This window comes from Neopelma chrysocephalum, unplaced genomic scaffold (assembly GCF_003984885.1).
Source record: "Neopelma chrysocephalum unplaced genomic scaffold, ASM398488v2 Primary Assembly neopelma1_61b, whole genome shotgun sequence".
NCBI classification, from domain to species: Eukaryota; Metazoa; Chordata; class Aves; order Passeriformes; family Pipridae; genus Neopelma; species Neopelma chrysocephalum.
In genome coordinates this window covers 4,063,201-4,085,208 of record NW_020897717.1, presented here as the reverse complement: position 1 = coordinate 4,085,208, position 22,008 = coordinate 4,063,201, and the positions used below count along the sequence as shown (strand labels likewise).

Below are 22,008 nucleotides of genomic sequence, written 5' to 3'. Positions count from 1 at the left end.
TACCTGTGAAACTGTCTTTATCTCAACCCATGAGTTTTCTCACTTTTACCCTTCTGATTCTCTCCCCCCTCTGACCAGGGAAGAGTGAGCAAGGGGCTGTGCATTCCCTAGATGCCAGCTGGGGTTAAACTGCAGTGACAGTAAGCATATAGGAGTTGGCAGGTCTACAGGCAACTTGCTTTAAGTGCTCAAAGCTGAGGAGCTTAACCTCTTCTGCCCTCCTACTCACTAGCATTTACTACACTTTTTTCTGATTCAACATTCAGTCCAGATTAATCACTCTCAGAAGAGATATTTAAAAAAACCCAGCTGTAACAGAAAGAATTTTCTGTTAAGGTGACCGTTAGTAACAGAGATGGGCTTAGAAACACATCAGCAAATTAGGATACACAAGGCTAGAAGTCCTAGTGAGAAATGTACCTACCTCCAACATGCACAACCCCAGCTTAATTTTACTGCTTGTACAATCAGCACAACCTTTGCCACAAAGATTTCAAAACAAATAATTACTACAAGAAAAAAAAATCTGACACTCAGGATTAATTGCATAAACATTTAAACAGAGGAAATAATTTCTTTTACAAACGTGTTTCTCTTGTATAAGAATAATTTTGTATAGAAAATAGCTCTTTATACATTTTACAGAAATAGGCTAACATTTAGATTCTTTATTAATGAATAATGATTGAATGCAATTTAAGATTTCAGTTATGTTTCAGAGTCACCAAACATCAATAACACAGCAATACATCACTGCTCTAATATCCCTAAACTGCTTGACTTACCAAATAGAGTCACGACAGTAAAAATGTTCCTAGAGCCATGATACTTTGCAAACACTCAAGTATCTTGAAACTGTTAAGTTATGAAATACCTCCTGAAAGTAATACCATAATTTAAATGTCAAGGAATATGGACTTAAACCTTAAACAAGGCAGCATTACTTGCTTACTTAGATTATTCTGCTGGCTAATACTGTAAAACCCAAATTGAACAAAAGCTTTAGTATTAAACTGGTTTACTGTTAATGTGACCTTCAAAACACCCCTGAAGGATGGGATACAACATATAAATATAATAAAAATACTTTCATTTTCTTAAGAAAACATGGAAGGTTGATAAAAAAAATCAGTAAATTAAGATACAAAAAGTAAATTTGTGGAGGACGACATTGAAAAACACATGTATATATATTTATATGTAAGGGTATGCTAGGAAGTACATATATTTAAAAATACATAATTTCTTCAAAGACTGTGTTTAAGTTCATATGGTATCATTTGGAACTCAAACGTAACACAGACTCAAATGCTTTTCCCCTACAATTGCTGTTTCAAGCACCTGTACTTATCTGCAAATTTCCTTGTAAATTAGAAGGAAGGTAAGGACATTTATCCTTGGAATACAACTATATGCAGTACTCATTTCTTGCTTTCTAGATATTTTATAATTTTAAATCGAAGATGCTGTAAGCAAATAAGTACTATATAACCCAATGACTGAAAACTTGAAATTTAGATGCTAATGATTCTATTTAGTATTCATACAGAGCTAATTAGGAGTTTGCCAGCTGTACCCTACGTGAGTACTGTTGACACTTCCATGCTTCATGATTGAAATGTGTAGCTATGTTTAGTCAAACATGGCTCTCACTCCAAGTTAACCAGTCTCTTAACAAATACAACTTTTAAATAAATTCAGCTGGAAGTGGTACACCTCTCCTTCTCACAGCACAGAGGTTGATATGAGACAGTAAAGAATCACATTATACTGGTTCACATTTCTATGTGGTTAGAAGGAGAAACACCCTGCAAAACCTTATTCCAGTGATTTTGCAAATTCTGCATAGTCAATGTATCCGTCATTGTTCTTATCATCATCTCTTAAGACATCATCTATTAGATTAATCAGCTCTTCTTCTTTCATTGCTTGGGTATGCTCACCACCTTCCTACAAAAACAAAACCACATGGAACAGTTTAGTAGTCTTTCCCACCTACTGGCACATATAACAGATTACTGACAACTAATTTTTTGTTAAGCCGTTCATGTTTGGTGCCTAATTTGGCACTAAGTTTTATATAAACATTTATATCAATATAAGCGACTTTTATCAAGTGGAAGCTATGAAGTCCAAGTTTTCTGGACTTCAGAAAAAACACTCTCTTTGCATTTAATATTCTTAGTCAAAAGTTCCAAAAGCTGAATAGCACAATGTATAATGATGGATAATCATCTAACAGATGTATTCTTATTTGGATCTTCATGTAGTACAGATACTATAGTTTCTATAAAATACAGAAACACCTTACAGTAATGGAGCAGTGAAAAAATCTAGCACTGTAGCTTAAAGCCAATAAAATTCTTAAAACACCCCTTACAAACAAATGAGAAGACGGTGCCTTTGCACAAGAAACAGCAAGTCATTATTCTATTCTTGGATTGGTATTTTTTTGCCACAGGTGTATGCAGGAAGTTATGCTATTCCGAATTGTAACTTCCAGATCAGTATGAGATAATGTGTTCATATTGTCTTCCTAATGGCTGTATCTTCCTACTTTGTCTTCAAACGTTCGTGGCAGTAACGAGAATTTGTTTAGAAAGAGGCAGACCATAACTGGTTCTTCTAATACTAACTTTATTCAAGAGATCTCCTACAGTCTGTGTATCCACAGCAGTGACAGTCTGAAACTGAAAACAGCGTCATATCACATACTATTTCTATAAACCCTCATGCCCCATTTTGGATAATTTCCCTTTCTCCCCATCCCTGCATACCAAAACAAGCCCTCTGTAAAATCATTTTCACTTTACAGCCCTTCCTCATTCTAAAGTTTAAACTACAATGGAAACTTCTTGAACACCGCAATGTGACACGAAAAGCTGTGATAAAGCTGGTACATTTATAAATGCAACTAGAACTATCGGGGGAAAGAAAAATATCTCCTTTTCAGGCAAAACTCTTAACTGCACTGAAGATGTGTTGCAACTGTTCCGTTCTATTGTAAGTTGCTTTTAGAGTCAGAACAGTTTCCAAACACACATGCCCTTACAAAATTACACCTACCTCCTTGTGGACATGTGATATAGCAGTAGCAAGCTCTAACCCATCTAACAAATTATTGCCATCATAATCATGCATTTTGAAGTAATGGAGCTGCAACTCTTGTGGAGACATCTCAGTTTCTGGTTTCTCAATGACACCTTCCAAGTGTTCCATGATGTGCCTAAGAAAACAAAAAAAACCCAAAGACAAACAAAATCTACAACATTTCTGTCAGTTAATATTTCATGCTCTGTTTACATCAAATTTAGTCTTTGATCGAATATTATTCTTCTAAAAGCACCCTGGATAACTAAAAGCTACAGTTTGATATTAAGATGAAGGGGACACAGAGGTTGTTTGTTGCAGATGCTGTAGTGGCCTCTAACACCTTAGACAGCTATTTCTGTTTCTTCTGGCCTACTTAGCAAGCTATCAAAACAATGGAAGCAGTGCCCAAAATCTCCTTTTGGCTTTCTTCCAAAGCACAGGAGCTGGAGAAAGACCTTTCCCAGTCAACCATGAAGTGTTCTAGGGAGTTTTATTTACTGCTAGAACTGTTCTGCATGTATGAAGAAGAAAATGAGAAAAAACCCTCCAACTCTACCTGTTAAGAATATGATTTTGTCTAAAGTATGCTGATCTGGGTAAGCAGGACCTCTGTAAGAAATTCTTTATAGTATGAGTAGGACTAAAGGTTCCAAAGAGACCTTTCTAGGTCTCATATCTCTACAAATTTATCAAGCAAGCACGTCTCATATCTGGCTTTAGCTAGTCATACAACATTCTGAGGAAACAGGGTGCCCTAGGCTTAAGTCCAACATGACAAGACTTCAGAGATAAGAAAATCATTAAGAAGTAAAGTTTACGTTTTTAGAACATGGAACACATACTCTTTATCTTGTACCAAATTCTTATCGAGGCGAATATTTGCATGTTGACTCTCTCCTACGTGTTCCTCAGCAAGGGCAGAGATGAAGAATGCAGCCAGAAAGCAGAACAGCAAATATGATCTAAACAACCTTTGGGCCATTGTGATCTCCTACAAAAAGGAAAACATCCCCCACCAAAAAAAAACAGATGAAAACTGTGATCTACTTTCAGCAGATTTACCAAGTACTTAAAATCAAGCCCACTGAGTTTTAGAATAGAAGAACTCTATTCATTTCAAGCCCTTGGGAAGCAGAAAACCAGGGAGCTCCAATTAAGGATTTCTGTGAGGGTCCCTATTTCACAGAATCATGCACTATTATGCAGTAATTTTCAGATGACTTTTTTTTCCCCCACATAGCAGATGTGCACTCCTCAGGTGCGGTTGTGTTTTCATGTACCATCTAGACAAACCAACCACGCCAGGCTCAGGCAGACCTGCCCCACAGCCATGGGAGCAAAGGTCGCTTACCTTTGCTCGAAGCGGCCGCATCTAATTTGTATCTCTATTGAGACTGCATGCCCTAAGGAACGTACAGCTTGGAAAACCTCATGCAGCCATGTATGTGCTCCCTTCGCGGGGAAGTGACAGGATACAGCGCTCCAGCGAGGCCAGGGGAGCCCAGGAGCGGTCTAGGGGGTTCGGTCCCTCTGTGCTCCAGCCCCAGCTGGAGCGACCCCCGGTTTCCCCGGCACAGCGCTGGCCGCCAGCAGCCTCCCACCCCCGGCTCCCGACCCGGCTGGACCCTCCGAGAAAGCCCCCCCCCTGCAACGGGACGGGGCCGGGGCCGGGGCGGCCGCCCCCGCCCAGGCTCCAGCACACCGCCCTCCAGTACCGGCTGCCCGGGCGGGCGGAGAGGCCCCGCCGCCGCCAAGCTACGCACCGTCGGGCGGGTCTGGGCCGTGACGCGGGCTCCGGGACGGGTGCAGGCAGGACACCATTCCCGGGACACCATCCCCGGATCACCCCTGACCCGGCGCACGCCCCGCCCCTGCCCCCTCCCATTGGCTGCGTCGTTCCGCCCCGCGGGCCGACGTCACCGCTCGCGGAGCTCCACGTGGAGCCCTCGCGGCGGCGCAGGTGCGGCGGGGCTCCGCCCACCGCGTGTGCGCGGGAAGGGTCTGGGGGTCCCGGAGGGCAACGAGCCGGCAGCGTGTCCTTGGGGACAAGAAAGCCAGTGGGATCCGGGGGTGCATCAGGAAGAGTATTGCCAGCCGGTTAAGCGAGTTGATCCTGCCCCTCTACTCAGCCCTAGTAAGATCACATCTGGAGTTTTGTGTTCAGTTCTGGGCTCCTCAGTGCACAGAGACATGGAGCTCCTGGAGCAGGTCCAGCAGAGGGCAACCAAGAGGATTAAGAGACTGGAGCATCTCTCTTATGAGGAAAAGCTGATGGAGATAGGCCTGTTCAGCCTCGAGAAGAAACGACACAGCCCTCGAGAAGAGGGGACACCATCGGTATCTATAACTATCTAAAGGGAGGGAGGATTGAGCCAGGCTCTTCTTGGTGGTGCTGAGCAATAGGACAAGAGCCAATAGGCAGAAACTCATGCACAGGAAGTTTCAGCTGAATATGAAGAAAAACTTCTTTTCTGTGTGGGGGGCAACAGGTTGTCCACAGAGGCTGTGAAGTCTCCCTCACTGGAGATGTTCAAGAACTATCTGGATGCAATCCTGTGCTATCGGCTCTAGGATGACGGTGCTTGAGCAGGGAGGCTGGAGCAGATGTTCCACTGTGGTGGCTTCCACCCTCACCCATTCTGGGATTCTGTGCGAGTGCTGCGGGGCCTCGGCCACTCTGGCCCCATATGTAGAGAACACCCTTCTAAAGGGCACACTGCAGGGATCCCACCAACAATGCCCTACCCTAGGCACAGCCGAGAGGGAGTGGGGCAGTGTGTCCTTCTCCTAGGGCTGTCCTCGGCCACTCCTGCTCCAGGCACTTCCCCCCCAACCCCTCAACAGCCTCGTCCACAAAGGACTGCGGGCTCCTCACCCCGCTGTTCCTTTGGGGAACCCCCGCACCCTATCGCCGGGGGCCGCTGTGGTTTATAAACTGTGTGTGCTCTGCGTTTCCCTTCGCACCGAACGCCCCAGGTCTCGTTGTTCCCATGCTTGACGCCTACGCAGCCGCCGCTTTGGCCTCCCGAGGTCACAACCCCCGAGCAAACCCCGGGCCCGGGCAACCGGGCGGGCTTTCGGCTCGTTCCCGCACCAGCCGGGGGTTCTGTGCCGAAGTTGCAGGAGGGGGCGGTGGCCGTGGGGCGCAGCCGGCAGGGAGTCCCGGGGTTTAGGAGACTCCCGAGGGCCGCGGTGGGGGAGCGGCACCCCCGGCCCTTCTCGCGCGTTGCAGGGAGCGCGGGGCCACCTCCGCAACGCCCGGACAGCGCCCGCCCGGCTGGACGCGGCTTCGCGCACCGGGCGTCAGGCGAGAGGTGTCAGGGAGTGGCGGCCGTGTTAGACGCGCCGTCCCCGGCCGCAGCCCTCGGGCAGGGCGCCGTCCCGCCTGTTCCCGCCCCCCGGCACCTGGCGGATCCGCGGCCCCGCCGGCGCCTCCCGGGTGCTGCCGCCGGGGACACCCCGCGGGCCGGGGCGGGGCGGGTCCGTGCCGGCGCTAAGATGGCGGCCAAGGTTTCGCACTCGCACGTGAAGCTGGAGGCGGAGATCGAGCGGTGCCGAGCGGAGGGGCTCTGGGGGCGGCTCCGGCTCCTCGCCCAGCAGCTACTGCCGCCGTCGGTGCGGCCCCCGCGCAAGGCGAAGGCGGCGAAGGACGCGCAGGACGCGGGTAAGCGGCGGCGGCGGCGGCGGGGGGAGAGCGGGGCGGCCGCCGGTACCGACCCGCCCGGGCGCGAGGCGGCGGCGGGGCCGGCTGGTCGCTCCGTGCCGCCGCCCGGGCTCGGCAGCGCCGGCCCGGCGGGTTGGCGTGGGCGGGAGCTGCGGCTGCCCCGCGGCTCCCGGGGTTGCGGGAGCGGGTTGGGGAGCGCTGACGTGCGGGGTGTCGCCCGGTGTCCCGTGTCAGCGCCCCGGCTCCGCAGCGGGAGAGAAGGAGCGATGCCGGGGAGAGGCGGCGGGAACCCTGGAAGCGGCGCTCGGGAAGATCACACCGCGCTTCCTCTTCATGTCAGCGCTGCCGAGCCCTTCGGGCAGCGAGGAGCGGCTGTCGAGCGCTCGGGATGCCGCCCCCGCCGCGGTCAGCACCGGCCGCAGGTGGCGGCTGCCCCGCTCCGAGCCGGCCCTTGATGCGACCAGCCCGGCCGGGCCACCCACCAAAACCTGCCCCGTTTGGAAATGTCCGTCTGCAGCTTCTCCATACGTGTCGTGCTCCTTCCCTCTTGCCCCCTGCCCAACCCTGTTCTGGATGCCCTTGTGTTATCTCCCTCCATTTCTGAAGGGCCTTGCTTTATTTAAAAGGCTTGGGCTCGTCCAAGTACCTTTTCACATGTAAAACAGGTTTCATAAATGGCAAATGTATTCTTTTTTTTTCTCTCTGTTACAACACACTACTTTGCTTCTTTTGTAAAATGAAATCGCTTGCAATAAGCGAGGCAGCCTAACTTGGAAATGTAAAAATCTGTGTTTGTGGTCAGCAAGTTGCAAAGAGGACCTGATCCTGCCCGTGGCACTGGTACAAAGGGTTCTGCCACTGAAATCACAGGAGCTACATCTATGAATAAAGCCCTTCTGTAGAGGAGTGTTCCTAGTATGTGGCCCTAGAGTTAACTGAAGCTTGCCAGCGGTTCCTTAAACTTCACGGTGGGAAGCATGGTGGGGGAGATGTTGGTAGCTTAATACGTATTTATTTGTGAGGCTTTCCAAGTGATGGATGATGCAGGTCGAACCCTGTGCTGAGAACCACAGGGCCAGCCTTTGAACTTCAGTCGCGTTTCAGCAGCGCTTCCCAGGTGCAGAGATCTCTCTGCAGTTTAGGGCCATTAATAGTTGAAGAGTTCATAGTAGTTTCTTCCCTTGTAATTAAGAGGCATAACAACAGTATGATTGCTGTAAAAACATGATTTGTTAATTTGCTACTATGTCATCATAACTTGCTGGTTATGAAAGAGTAATGCTTTGTTATTGCTGCAGAACTTTTCTTTCAGCAAGGGACCGGGTACAGTTTTATGCTTCCAGAAACCATTGTCTGCCTGGATTAGATTTTTTTAATAGTACTGTTTGCATTGTGAGATTGTGTGTATTTATTTCTTAATTGTACATAGTCTTACCTATGTCCTTAAGTTTGTTTTAAGACATTAATGACTACCTGAAAGGTCTTTAGTGTGTAGGAATTATTGCATGCAAGTTTAGGGGGGAATATACTTGAGCATTTATGCTTCCCATTTTATGTACCTGTACTTTGTTTATGTGAGTTAGTTGCAGACCTGCAAATGAGCAGGAAGAGCTATCATTATAATTTGATATGCAGCTGAACACATAGGCCACAACAACAAAAAAACCTAAACCACCACCACTCCCACACTCAGAGTTGATTATTAATGCTGTATGTAGTGTATAGGTGGAAAGTGGTGATAAATTGTCCCATGGCCTGAAAATATGGAAATAGGTACACTGTCATGTTTCCCATATTCTAGAAATCCAGACTTTGAAATGTGGAGTATATATGAAATGTAGGGCTTGGCTCTTTGATATACAAAGAGTTTGTTACCGTGCTTGACCCAGTAGTCCACTGACTGAGGTACTACTTTTATGAATAAGGTAACTGCAGAACTGGGCCCGTCATGCAAGAAATCAAAGTGCTCTGACAGATGAAACTTTTTTCTTTTCAGCATATGATTGCCACTTTTCATGATGCTTCATGCTGTATCCAGTGCTGCTGCTTGTGTTTGAGTTTCTCTTCTGTAGAACTGTGAACAGGAATGGATTTTAATGTAGAAAGAATGTGGCATGTTAGTTGTGGCAGAGGATCAAGCCTTGTGTGTCTTTAGTATCTAAATTGTCTTTTTCTGTGAACTTTCAGGTAAATTTCTTACTGTTTTGCAGTGAAATTCATAGCTTCCGTATAGTCCAAAGCATTCATTTCATGCTTGTACATTTGTAGATCTAAAGCATGCACTGATGTGTTCGCGAAGATTGGTCTTACTCTTTTGAAAGTGAGTTTTGTGCTGAAAATTCTGAACTGTTATATTAGTGGCAATGCAAGAATGAATGGTGCTGCCAAAATTAAAGGATTCTTTAGGGAAAAATCTTCAAGTTACAAGGAAGTGTAGTTTCATTTTTTCTTAGGCAACATACTGTTTCCAATAGATAGAAGTTAATGGAACTTTTTTTGTGTGTCTGCCATTTCTTCCTTCTTCCCTCATTTGAGTTGCCCTTTATGTGTCTCAAAGGTGCGTTGTTTTTTTTTGTAATTCTGTTTATCATCTACAGCACTAAGCAATGTTTCTTGTTGTTTGGTGTGTGCTTTCAGAGGACCACGGGAGTATGCTGCTAGCAGAGGTTCTGCTGGAAGAATGCTTGAAGGAAAACTTTGCCAAACTGAAGGACTCCATTCCACTGACAGAGAAGAATGAACCAAAACTGAGTGAAGCTAAACAGTATCTGACCAATATCTTAAGCAGAGGAAAACTAAGAGTAAGTGGGCTCTGTCATCATAATTCCAGCCAACTGGATGTTTCTTTCATATTAGTCTGATACAGGGTGTGATTGTTGCCTGTTCGTGTCCCTGTATGTACAGTGCTGTATTGTAGGCATTACTGAGGGACTGCTAATTCCTCTTGGCAGTATCTTCTGTTGTGAGACTTGCTTTTTCATATGCAAACAAATAGTACATATCCTGTTCTTTTTTTTTTCATTAGAAAGAACCAGGATAAATATTTAGGATTTCTCTGGGGTGGGGAGTGTGGCCACATATCATGACCTACTGCTATTCCTGATCTGAGGGAGCTGTGTATACCTATTCAGCTCCAGATCAGAGAAGAATGTGCTGCAAGTTGCTGTCATGAATTTAGGGTTGTGTTGTGAGTCCAGGATTACAGCCTTGCACTACTTTCAGTCTCTGCCAGAGAAGTTATGCTTTTATTTTATTTTGTGGTCTGAGTTCATGGTTGATGGCTGCTTGTCAGCTCAATTGCAGAGCTTCAGGAGTGTTTTAATACTGTGCCTCAATGTCTGCTGCTGTTTTGCTGTCCTTGGACACACAGTTTCATAACCGGGTTTAGAAGTAAATGAATTACAGGTCTGTTCTAGACTTGTATTACTTTTGGTTCAAAATTGACAGGCTAGTTAGCTTGGAAATGTATATTATACTTTTAACATGTTAATTTCCAAGGAGAAACTGTGCAGTCACTTTTCTGGAGGAGTTCCTTTTTCTTATCTTCCTGAAAGTCAACCTATTTAGAAGTAAATTGGAGCTAGTGAGGAAGGGGAGTCTGTCCAACCCTCTTTCTAGTTTAGCCCCATTAACGACCAGAACTACTGAATTCTTCCAGGTCTTCATGTTTAGTTTGGCTGCCTGAATTGCCATTACTGTTTCTTTGTTAACAGTGACTTAGCCGCTCATGCAGCATTGACCTCGTGTTCATGACGTGTTAAAAAAGGGGTAGGAAGGCTTAGGAACCTTTTCATGCTTTCCAAAGGGTCTGAACAGATGTATTTTACTGAGGTTTTTGTTAGATGTGTTTTCAGTCCTTCAAGGAAACAAATCTTAGAAGTAGTGGATGTGCCTTCTGTTTTTTCTACTGTTGCGTGAAGATTCTTTGACAGCTTAAGAAAACTGGGGAGCTTTCTCGCTGTTTAATTAAATATACAGAGGAGAGGGGAGCACTTGCCTAAAAAGTCATGCTTTCTGCTTAGTTTAAAAGCAGGAGGTTTTCTTTGTGTGTGTGCAGGTAGTTCTGACAATGCCACCCTTTTATGTGATGTCCATCGATTCACCAGCCACAGATCAAAACCAAAGACGTGACTTGGAACTGTGTGTTTGTAAATGGAGCTCCAAAGTGGTTGCCTGACCTTTGTTACCTGCTGCTATCATGAGCACAGCCCTAAGATCTCTAGACGCTTAAATCCTTCCTACTCTGATGTGTGGAGCTAGCAGTTGTGAGAGGAAAGCATTGTGAATGTGCTTAATTTGTTCTGGAGTACCTAATTTTTGCTGTCTGCTATTTTATCGTATAAACACTCTTTCTCTCCCTGCTCTGTTTCAGCCTAAGTATATGACTGAAGCTATGCTGATCCTAGGAAAGCTTTATTATGTGGAGGGATGCTACAGAGATGCCATCAGCATGTATGCGAGAGCAGGAATTGATGACCTCTCAACCAAAGATGAACCTCTGTACATGCTGCGTTTGATCACTGAAGCCTTTGTTATTAAAGGTAAAGGACCATGTATGTGTACTTGAAACATGCTGGTTTTAGGGTGAAGTTGAAGATATTTCTTCAAGTGATTTGATTGGAGCAGAGTTAGGGCAAAGATGTATGCTATAGAAAATCCTACTGGATATGATCTGTGTAGTTTAAACTTAAAGGCATTATGGAATTTTAGTCCATGGTTTTTAAACTTGGCTGGCTTGTAAAGGAAAGCTTGAAATTGGAAATTTTATGATAACTCTTGGCTGTAAGTCAGCAACATGCTTTAGCTTGTGTGCCCATTTTGGGAAAATCTAAATCAAGCATTTGGCAGAATTGGGGCCTGGACTTTATCTTACAAAGAGTTCATTTACTTGTAAATTTCAGTGATTTATGTGAATTAAGCAAGGACAATGCCTCCAAGTTTTAAACTTTGGACTAACAGAATATGTGCTTTCAAAGTAGGTAGTATATTTTTGCAATGCATGTCACACAGTATTAGACCTTATGTACAAACAGGAGTCTCTCCGTCCCCTTGTAACTCTACAGACATTGCACTGTTTGAGAGATTCTAAATAAAACTACCTCTACGGGTAGTGAAATTGCATTTCCTTTTTGAGTTGGGGAGAGGAGGACCCTAGTCAGTTTTTGACTTGGGGGGGAGAAAAAGATCAGTAATCTTCTCCTTCATTTGCTTTCAGTTCCTTTGTAAATGTTGCTCAAGTACTGCTACCTATCTACTGCTTTCTACTCTTTTCAGCATGTCCACCAGCTAATTAGGTGAATGAGAACTCTGATGATCAGATACCTTCAACTGGTATGTAAAATAGTGAAACCAAATCAACCAAAAATACTGTTTGATTGGGCTGCTAGTATTACTGATAATAATTTGAGTGTTTCGTGATCTCAGTGTCATTCTGCTTTTTTGAAACCCTGCTTGTGCTGCTTTGCTTGCTTTGATTTTTGTTTTCTGTGGTACTGATTGAATCTGCTTCATTAATGAGCTTTTGTGGAGCAGGACTAATTTACCTGTAACTCATGCTCACACTTGCATGGTTCAGAGGAGCGAGTAACTGCCAGTGCATTCTTAGCAGTGTATTTGAGAGCAGCTGCTGGTGCACTCCTGTCTGAAGGAGATGCACTGTCCTCACTGGGAACTGGATAAGACCCTTGGTGAGGTGTGAGTGTAATGATAAGGGGTGTGTGGAAACTGATGGAATAACACCGTTCATATAAGACCTCTTGTATTGTAATGACTGCCTAACTTGCATATGAAGATGTGGAGATGTTTGCATCAAGAGCATCAAGTTGCACCTTTTTTGTTTTTTCCCTATGTCATTTAGCATGGAATGTAAATACTGTGTTGCTCCTATAAACTGTGTGGAGCGTTGCAGAGCAACCTCTGTGCTGTCACTGTTCCACAGTCTTTATTCTTTCTCCATGATGATTATTTTCAGATTAGCCAGGATGTCAAGGGTATAGTAAGTCACTCAGTATTCTACCAAAGCTTCTGGCAGAGAAAAGTGCAGCAGAGTGGAGCTTGTCCAGCTGAGTCTGGAGAGGACACTCATTGTTCCCTCATGCCGTTTGCTCAGCCTCCCAGTCTTAAAGAAATAATTCCTTATGTTAGAATTTTGTACAGGTAGCTATGGCAATAGCAGTGTAGATTTAAATTTTTATTTTAAAATGTGTTTCTGGGCTACCTCTGCAGGGCAAGTAACAACACAGTGTTGAATTATTTAAAATTCATATATACTTCATGCTACAGATTTTTCTTATTTCTTTTTAGTTTGGTGTCTCTCCAGAAATTATGTTGATCCATACCATATTATTGACTTTGGTTGTACTATAGGTTACTTATGCAATCTGAAACCTTCTTTAAAGATGAAACCTGCTTTAAATCTGCTTTAAAGATGCTCTTGAATGTCACTGGTAGTAAAATTTTTGCAGGGGTCATGTAGGCAAAAATCCAGAAAAGCTATAGTCCAAGGCAGAAGTTAGGTTTCCTGCTTAATTTCTTATTCACGTTTTCAGAAATGGGAGAAAGCAGTTGGTTTAATAGAATATCCCTGTTCATCCAGCATTAGTTGAACACTAGAACTTTGTATCACCTCATAGCAGTAACTTGAAACTACCTTGGTTTTGTGTAGTTAATACTGCTGTGTTGTACCTGTATACAGAATGGCAGTGTAGGTTCTCAAGCACTGGGGATTAGGCTGGAAACGTCACAGAAGAGAGAAAAGTCAAATCAAAGGCTTATTTTTTTTAATGCTGGCACTCTTAATGTTGGAAACGAACAAAAATGTAACAAGAAAGATGTGAGATACACTGGGAGGAGCTGCATAGATGAAGTCAGTGGTAGAAATGAAATGTGAATCAGCAAAAACGAGTTTGCTTCTTTAGAGCACCTTTTAACCTCCACAGCACTGAAGGTTGGATATTGAGCTAAATCTCTGGAGTCTTCCTCTGAAGGTCCAGAGTATATAGTAAGTTCATATTATGGTAAGAAGCAATATGGATTTCCACCCTCATGATTGAACTGCAGGTGCTGAACAGGGAAAAAATTTCTTGCTTGCCTTGCTCAGTAGACTTCCACTCAAAGTGAGTATCAAGAAGTAAACATTAAAATTCTTTATAAATGTGGGGACAGGCACAGGAGAAATGGCAGAGAGGGCAAGGCTCTTCCAGTTTTTCAGCTGACTGCTGCTTCCTGTCCTGTTTCTAAATCCCCATATTGTGAGAAGTTCTGTGAGCATTGTGAGTGAAGCTCTGACAACAGTTTGGTTTTTCACTATGACTAATTTTACCATCTATGGTTAGTTAATAGGTGGTTGGTTCGTACTTGTCTCCTTCTTCCCCATCCTCCGTGAAGTTAATCCCTCCTCAAAACCTCTGCTCAGTTCACAGTACTGCAGGTAATCTCTGATGCAAGCAGCTCTCTGTGTTGCATAAAACAGTATTGAGTAAATAAACTTTGCTTCTAATTCACTTGGGACATGTTGTAACTTTGTTACCTGGTGTTGTCCATTTGAAACAAGCAAACATGTAGAACTGTCAGAGCCCACTGGTTTCCCTCTGGCCCTGCTCGCTGCAGAAACCCTGCAGAGATCTCTCTCTGTTCCCAGTGAGTAAATCTTCCTTGTAGTAGGGTAGGTCACTACTTAAGCTTTGCGAAGGACAGTGTAGCTCTAGCCAGGGCCTCAGCATACCTAAGTTCCAAGAAAGAGGTTTCTATGATGTTGCAATGTTTTCTGTGCTGCCTGAGAGCATGACGAGACCTGCATTAACTGAGTCAGGTGTTGCCAGCCTGAGTGATGGAGGCTCAGGCAGGGTTCACGTGACCTGTGGGTCTTATGTTTGTAATGACTGAGAGGGACTTTGCCTTATGGTCATGGACGTGTGGCATCAGAGCTGCTGCGCGGTGACTCAGCTCTGTGCTGAGGAGCTCCCGGTGTCTGCCAGACCAGCTGCCAGGCCAGGCAGTGGACTTCCTCTACTTGGAGTGGGGTAGCCTGGAAATAGGAAGCTATCTAAATCTGTACAGCAATGACGTGGGATTGCAAATGGTAGTTAGTTTTCAAATGGGTTTCTAGTGAGTTAAAGTTTTAAATGTCCCACTGCCTATTTTTCTGTATTTTTCTCCTTTTCTCCCAGTCTATCCTGGAGTAATTTTTGTATTATTGGCCATTTGCAGGTTGGGGTGGGTTAATTTGTGCAGCTTCAGTCTGAACTCTCTGTACAGTCAGAAGCTGGCTGTTCTGGGGTGATTCATCACCTCTTCAAATGGCATCTGACGTGGATGAAGTGCATGGTATTGTACAATACAGCCTTCTCTCTAGTGACTGTGAGAAGAGGCTGTAGACTAATTGGAGGTGAATCCCTTGTAAATTTGTTTATAAAAGTTTTTGGTGATTTGTTTTGTTTTTTGTTTGTTTGGTTTTTGTTTTGTTTTGGGTTTTTTTAACTTCAGAAAAGACATCCTATGTATCAAAAGGCTGCAGTGTGAGCTTGGTTGTTTTAGATCTTAGAAAAATGCATATGGAAGAGAATGAGGTCATACTGCATCTGTAAGAAGCCTTGATCATAGTCTGCGTTTTATTATAACAACCCCAACCACAAGTCATATGTATGAGGAAATGAGACTGTGTTAGTGCAGTGGCTTGGAGTTATATATGTTTTGTTCTTGGACCCCTTTTTGTCATTTTAAGGGGTTTAAGATCTGTGGTGTGACAAAAACCCATAAGATCATGAGACAACAAACTGTGCTGGATTGAGTTACTGGTCTTAGAGCTTTCCTAAGAGCTGTGAGTGGTATTGCTGAACGCAAAACCCTGAATTGACCATGTGAAGGTTTTTCCTGAGCTTGAGAATAATAAACAGACTGGAACATGCTTCCAGGGTTCTGAGTTCAGTCCAGCTTGTTATGGATTATTTTGTGTTTGTTCATTTTTAGGACAAATTGCTGAGCTTACATGTGTTCCTGTTTCTTTTGTGATTGTATCTTTTAAAACTTCAGTGACAATGAGGTTGGTATGCTTGGAAGTATATTGTTCTGCTTTCTCCTCATATGAAATCTTTGTCTTGGGTTTGTAGTACTGGAAGTGGTTGTTTGGAGGTTAAGGTGGTGTTCTGGAAGGAAAATGGTTCACGCAGAGATAATAAACAGAAAACCTGACATTTTAGTCAGATGGTTTGAAAACTACTTGCTTGGTTTTAATCATGGTTTTAAATTGATCAGCTGAAGCCTCAAAATTTGAATAATCTGTTTTAAACTTCTTTTGTGATTGCGCTGCTTAATTAGTTTCCTATTTTGTTGGCTTGCACTACTGTTAAAAACAGTAGGTTTGTATTCAGTAAATATAAGTTTGGTATTAAAGTTGTTCATTCTGGCTAATCAGGGGATGTATCACGCACTTGTTCATACACTTCAGTGTAGTCTTTAATTTTGACATATGCTTGTGTCATTCATTTTTCTAATATGATGATGAATTTCCTAGGTGAGATTTTTATTCAGCTGTATTTGTTTGGAAATTAGAATAAAATGTACAGTTATTGCAAAGCTGTGTTCTGGTAAATCTACTTTTCCCTCCTCACTAAAGAATTTGATTAAGAATCTTTTCAGTTTAACAAATTAATTTTATTAACTTAGTGTTTCTGATAAGCATTAAAGCTGATAGATTTCTTGTCATGTGTGTGTTTTTTAATTTGTAGATTAAAAAATGAAAAAAAAAAGCTTTCCTATTTGGTTTTATTTAGTCAAAGCTTTGTTGGCTCATTGAACTAAATTAGTGGAAAAAACTGAAAGGGAGAAACGTAGGTGTTTTTTTTTCCTTGTTTTATTTTTTTCCTCTCTGGAAGAGAGCACCTCTATTTTAAGAGTTTGATGAAGTACTGAAATAGTCTTTATTTCAGATCCTAAGCCACTAACTTTTCCAGTTCAGTTTTTTTACTAAATGCTACTGATCCCGTAGTGCAAGGATATATTCCATTCAAATAATGTTAATAAGTTATTGTGTGTTATCAGCTTAACTTAAGCAGCCTTACTTTTAATTAGAGTTTTCAGTTAGCTTCTCTGGGATGAGACTTTTGTCCACTTAGTTTTTGATAAGCGAGATGGTAATAAACTGTGGAGTGTTCTGGAATACAGACTGTGTGCAATGATTCTGAGTGCCAGCAGTTTGAACAATTTCAAGTGCAGATAAACTGAGTTTAGAAACATTGTGTAGTTTTGCAGGGTAATGATTTATTTCATAACTTTCTTTTGAAAGTGAATTTACACTTTTAACTTCCTTTAATGCAGGAAGCATTTTTAATTCAGGCCATGTATTATAAACCTCTTAGCCTCTTAACGGGGTGTACGTGCTCTTTCTGAGCCTGCTTCTCATTTCAGATGGCATAACGGTTTTCAAGATGTCTTCTCCTTTTTCCAGACAAGTGTTTGAAATACTGTTCTGCTTTCTGTATGCCAAAAAATCCCCTCCCAGTGGTTATACATACTTTTTGTACTTGGAATCTTTACTGCAGGCTCATTTTTAAGAGTTCTTGAAGTTCTTTAAGAAAAGCTTTACTGTAATACCTAGATAGAGATGGTGTGTGTGTATCTTACTGTGTGAGAACATACCTTGTCTTGTCAACTGAGACAAGTGTAGAAAATGGATTAATGGAAGGTTGATGACATTTTTTACATGTTCAAGTAAGTAATTTGTTTTATGTTCTCTCTGGACACAAATGGGGAAAAGTAAAAAAGTAATAGCAGGTTGTAATTGCACAAGTCAAGATAAAGATGGTTCATTTCTGTATTATAGTTTAGGAGCCACATAACTACAAGGAAAATGCTCATATCTGCTAGTGGTAGAAAAAGAGGGAACCCAGAACTTACTTCCCTCCTTCCAGTACAACTGATGCACCACCCCCACCCTCCTTAGAAGCTGAGTTTTCATCCTGCCTGCATTGCTATTACTGACTGACCTGAGGGCAACGTGCTATAATGTACCCTTTCAGCAGAAATGGGCAGTAGGTTGTAAGGTGCAGGGGAAAAAATCCTGAGAGCCTAAATTCTCTCCCTGTCTCTCCCCATTAGTTTCAGTGTCAAGTATGATGTTGTTTAGGCACTGTTGACATTATGGCATGTATAGTTTAGGCTTTTACTTGAAAGTCTAAATCTTCTCTACCCTGATAATCCTGTTGAAACCAGAAGGGTTGTTATCTTAACATGTTCTGACTTCCCAGGAGTCCCAAGTCACTACTGTCTGGAACCTGCCCACGAGTTCTGGCTGAGGTGCTTGAATTCATTGCAGTGTTGAGAAGGGCAGCTAACACTTTCCTAAAGACAACACCAGTGTTCTTCATAGTCTTTAGGAAAGCTTGTTGATCATGAAGAGCCAGAATTATATGGGGCATGAAGTTAAGATGAGAAAAACATAGGATTGGGTGACAGTTGAAGGAAAAGTTATCTAAACCTTTGATTTCACTTTTTTTGTACAAATATATAGCTCTTCAGTGATAGTGGGCTTCATGAGGGTGATCAACACTTGCCAGTATGCAACTGTGTTAAGCTGTATACTGCTTTTGAGGTGTTACATTGGCTTGCACTAGTCTATGTTCGTTAACTGCTGTTTCCTCTACTGGCAGATACTTGGTGGGGTTACTTCCGTCAGTAATTTCAGCTGCTGCTGTGACTGAGTAGAACTTAGTGAGACACAGCAGAAGAAAAAAAATTATTTTGGTTTTTTTGTTTTGTGCTTTGGTTTTTTTTTTTTAAGGGTTGGGCAGGGCAGGGCACAAATTCTTTTGTTGGTGTCCTCTGATGACAACAAAGGGTTAAGAATCAGCTCTCTGAACACTGAGATCTATGGGGAGATGGTTTCCTTTAAACAGAGCCTAAATAATAAAATCAATTTTCTTTCCTGGCCATTAGAAAAATTGAGTCCCAGCCAAAAGGATGTGTGATTCAATAGGACATTAAAATGTGAGTAACTCAGGGTAAGACATTTTGTTGGCAAAACTTGTTTTCATTTTTGCTTGGCAAAAGTTGCATCTTTTAAATGTTAATCCACATCAGAGAGAGAGAGGCTTTGTTCTATACCTGGTATGCACTTCAAAGTGCTAGTTTTCACAGTTCTGACAGTGAGACAGGAAGCATGCTGTTAATTCATGTTGGCATCAGAGTAGCTGTCTGATAGGCAAAATCCCCACTTTGTAGATATTGATGTCTTGATAAAAGGGCCTGGTATCAGCATGTCTTATTTGGGGTTTCAGAATAGGAGGGTAAGAGTTTGGAGTTGCTCTTCAGTTATGACAGTGATGACCTTGAAAGTGTTGCATTTGGTGAATTGTATACGTTGGTGCCACTGCTTCCCAGCTTGTATGTGAAAGAGTTGCGAAGCCCAGCCTTGATGTTCTTGGTGCTCTTAGACTTTCCTGTTATGCTCCCTGAGCTCTTCTCTGCTGTTGGATCAGATATTTCACTTTTTTGGAAGTAGTTTGTTTAGCACAATCAGCTATGCACAAATGCAGCATGGGTGTGACTTTAGACTTCTGAGGAAAGTTAGTTGCAGGTCACTAAATGCAGATTACTGAAATTTGGAAAGTGGAAACAGGAAATAACATCTGATTACTTTTGTTAATGTGATTTGGTTTCTGTGACGGTAAAGTTTTGTTATTCTCCACAGAGTTACCGGTGCTGATTGCACACAATGCATAAAACCTTCTCCACCTTCTGCACTACAGTTTAGTTCTCTGAAACTGGGGGATTACTGGCACCAGGAGGTACAAGACTATTTGCACATGCTTTTCTGAGGAAATGGAACAAGGAATGCACAGTGTTTATAAGGTTACGTGAGGCAACATGCTATACTCTTACTTTCACTAGAAGAAAACAAATACAAATGTACTCTCAGATGGCCTAAGCTAGAGGTAGCCTTTAGACGGCTATGATGCCAGTGTCATGCTGGGGCTGTGTTGTGTAGCATGGTATGTGTCCAGTGGCTATGGGAAAGTTCCATGTGCTGGTTTGTCCTGGAGTAAGCTTCAGATGTCTCTGACCATCTTTTAAAGAGACAGGGCAACAAGCCTGTTAGTCCTCACAGGCTCTGTCAGTTCTAATGACTTTAAGTAGAGTTGGCCTGAGTGCTGGATATGAATCACCATAGTAAATAAGAATTACCCTTCTTTTTTCTCCCTCCTGCTCCCAAAATACACATATAATCATAGAATCATTTAGGTTGGAAAAGACCTCTAAGATCATAGAGTCCAATCATTAACCCAGCACTTCTGAGTTCACCACTAAACTGAACACAGGGGCCCAAAACGGAACACGGGATTTGAGGGGTAGTCTGACTCAGTGACTCTGACTGCAGCTGGAAGAGAACTTTCTTACTGGTGATGCTGCCTGACTTGTGATGTAGATAAGCTCAAGCTGAATGAATTCCAATACTTGGTCATCAGCACCATCTGACTCCCTTGTGCCTCTTCCACTTTTCATTTTTCCTCTTCTGCTTCTTCCTGTTGTATTTAGACCAGGGAAAAAAAAGTAATTTTTATAACATACCCTGAAAGTTTATAGATTTGGATGGTGTTGACCAAGTCTTTAGATGTGGGACTGTAAGAGATTGCTGTGTTTGCTGTGCCTTAAAGCATTGCTCCAGTAGATGTATCTTCATGTTATGGAACAGAGGTGGCCTCTTGTACCAGAACAATTAATATTTTATAGTAGTGATCCCCAAAGTGGGGTGTGTGTGACCCGGTAGGTGAGCATGATGATCCACTGAGGTGCAGGAGAAAAATACTGTATCTATTATTTTTTCTTAAAACAAACAACCCCCCCCACCAAAAAAAAAACCCAACACATTGAAATTAAGCTTTATTAATATATTGAATTGACAGTGGTGCCCTCTCACAGTTTGTACATCAGAGGTTCCCATGTCATGTAGGTCCTATGAAAATATCTTGCAAAAGAGAAGGGTGTTCCATAGTGCAGAGGGGCTCACAAGGGCATCCTCACTTGTTCGTTCACTTCCAGTGTATTACAGTTCACCTGTGCCTAGTTAAGTGGATTTATGTATTATATTGTTTAGTTTTAATTAAACTAACCCTTATGAAATAGACAAGTCACTTAAAAATTCCCTCAAAGAAACTGTGGATTTCAGGTAATACTAGTAATAGGAGCACAAGTGAACAGTAAGAAGATGGCAGAGCCTACACTGCTCTTATCATGAACTCTTTGATCAGGTAAAAACAATGACAGTCTAATTGGATGCAATCAATGATGTTTGAAGTCCAATTGTACTCAATTCAGTACTTCTAAAAAATTCATTAAACTTAAATTTTTAGAAGCCTCTTTTGAGGTTCCTTATGCAAAAGCAGAATATGAAAACCCACATACCATTGGGGAAACACTTGTTCTTCCTGCTGTGGAAAAACAGCTGAAATAATACACAAAAAGCAATATGGCAGCAAAATAAAATGCATTCCTTTGAAAGACTCACAGAAGATATTGCCAAAGACTTGAAAAAACAGGTATTAGAAGAAATTGCACAGTGTGAGACTCTTGGTATACAGTTGCATGGAAGTACAAATGTTTCTAACATGTCTCAGCTTAAGGAGTTTGCCAGATTCTGATCTAATACTGAAATACACTGAGAACTACTTGACAGCACAGTGGGACCCAGAAGTGCAAGGATGGGGTTAACTTTGTAAACACAAGACTTTTAAATAGAATTTTTACACTAATTCATAATGAGATGGGGAGTGACCATGAAAATCTTTTGTACCACACCAAAGCTCAGTGGTTGTTTCATGGAAAATGGCTTAAATAGTTGTCAAACTTCAAGGCGAATTATGCCTTTTTGCTTTTGCAAAAGGTCAAGTGTTCTGAATTTGCAGGCCTTTTCAGTGATGACGTGTGGTTGTCAGTAGCATGTTACCTAGCAGGTATTGTTTAAAAAATAAACACATAAATATAACCAATGCGTGTATATAACTATATATGTAGCATGTTGGGTGTGCATGCTCAATATTTTTTTTCCTTATAGGGTATATGATCAAAGAAGTTTAGAGACCAGTATATTACAGGTTAAAGCTAAGGTTTAAAGACATGCCGTGAAGCTTAAGAGCAGCTAGCTGATAGGCAGCAAGTCTGGATATGCTCCAAAAAATGAGTGTCTTTGGATTAAGACTGCTGATTTCTGCTATGCATAAGTGTTATGCAGAGCCTACGTGGCATTGATCAAGGGTAGG

General features: G+C 42.6%; 2 protein-coding genes across 6 annotated transcripts in view; one reads left to right on the top strand and one right to left on the bottom strand.

Annotated features, from left to right (window-relative positions):
- Positions 1 to 542: 542 nt before the first annotated feature.
- On the bottom strand, positions 543 to 4,969 carry MCFD2 (multiple coagulation factor deficiency 2). Its single transcript, XM_027681973.1, has 4 exons — positions 4,857 to 4,969; positions 3,936 to 4,084; positions 3,067 to 3,226; positions 543 to 1,950 (listed from the first exon to the last, which is right to left on the bottom strand). The coding sequence occupies exons 1-4, from the start codon at positions 4,926 to 4,928 to the stop codon at positions 1,819 to 1,821; spliced, it is 513 nt and encodes a 170-aa protein (XP_027537774.1). The 5' UTR covers positions 4,929 to 4,969; the 3' UTR covers positions 543 to 1,818.
- Positions 4,970 to 6,436: 1,467 nt separating this feature from the next.
- Positions 6,437 to 22,008, top strand: part of TTC7A (tetratricopeptide repeat domain 7A) — a 174,885-nt gene continuing 159,313 nt past the window's right edge. The window contains exons 1-3 of one of the 5 annotated variants that reach the window (XM_027681967.1): positions 6,437 to 6,757; positions 9,395 to 9,558; positions 11,130 to 11,298. In XM_027681967.1, the coding sequence (XP_027537768.1) occupies positions 6,592 to 6,757; positions 9,395 to 9,558; positions 11,130 to 11,298 (499 nt within the window). In that variant the 5' untranslated portion in view covers positions 6,437 to 6,591. Of the gene's footprint in view, positions 6,758 to 7,537; positions 7,673 to 9,394; positions 9,559 to 11,129; positions 11,299 to 12,031; positions 12,089 to 22,008 lie in introns of those variants that run through there. The other 4 variants (XM_027681968.1, XM_027681969.1, XM_027681971.1 and 1 more) reach the window with 4 other exon arrangements.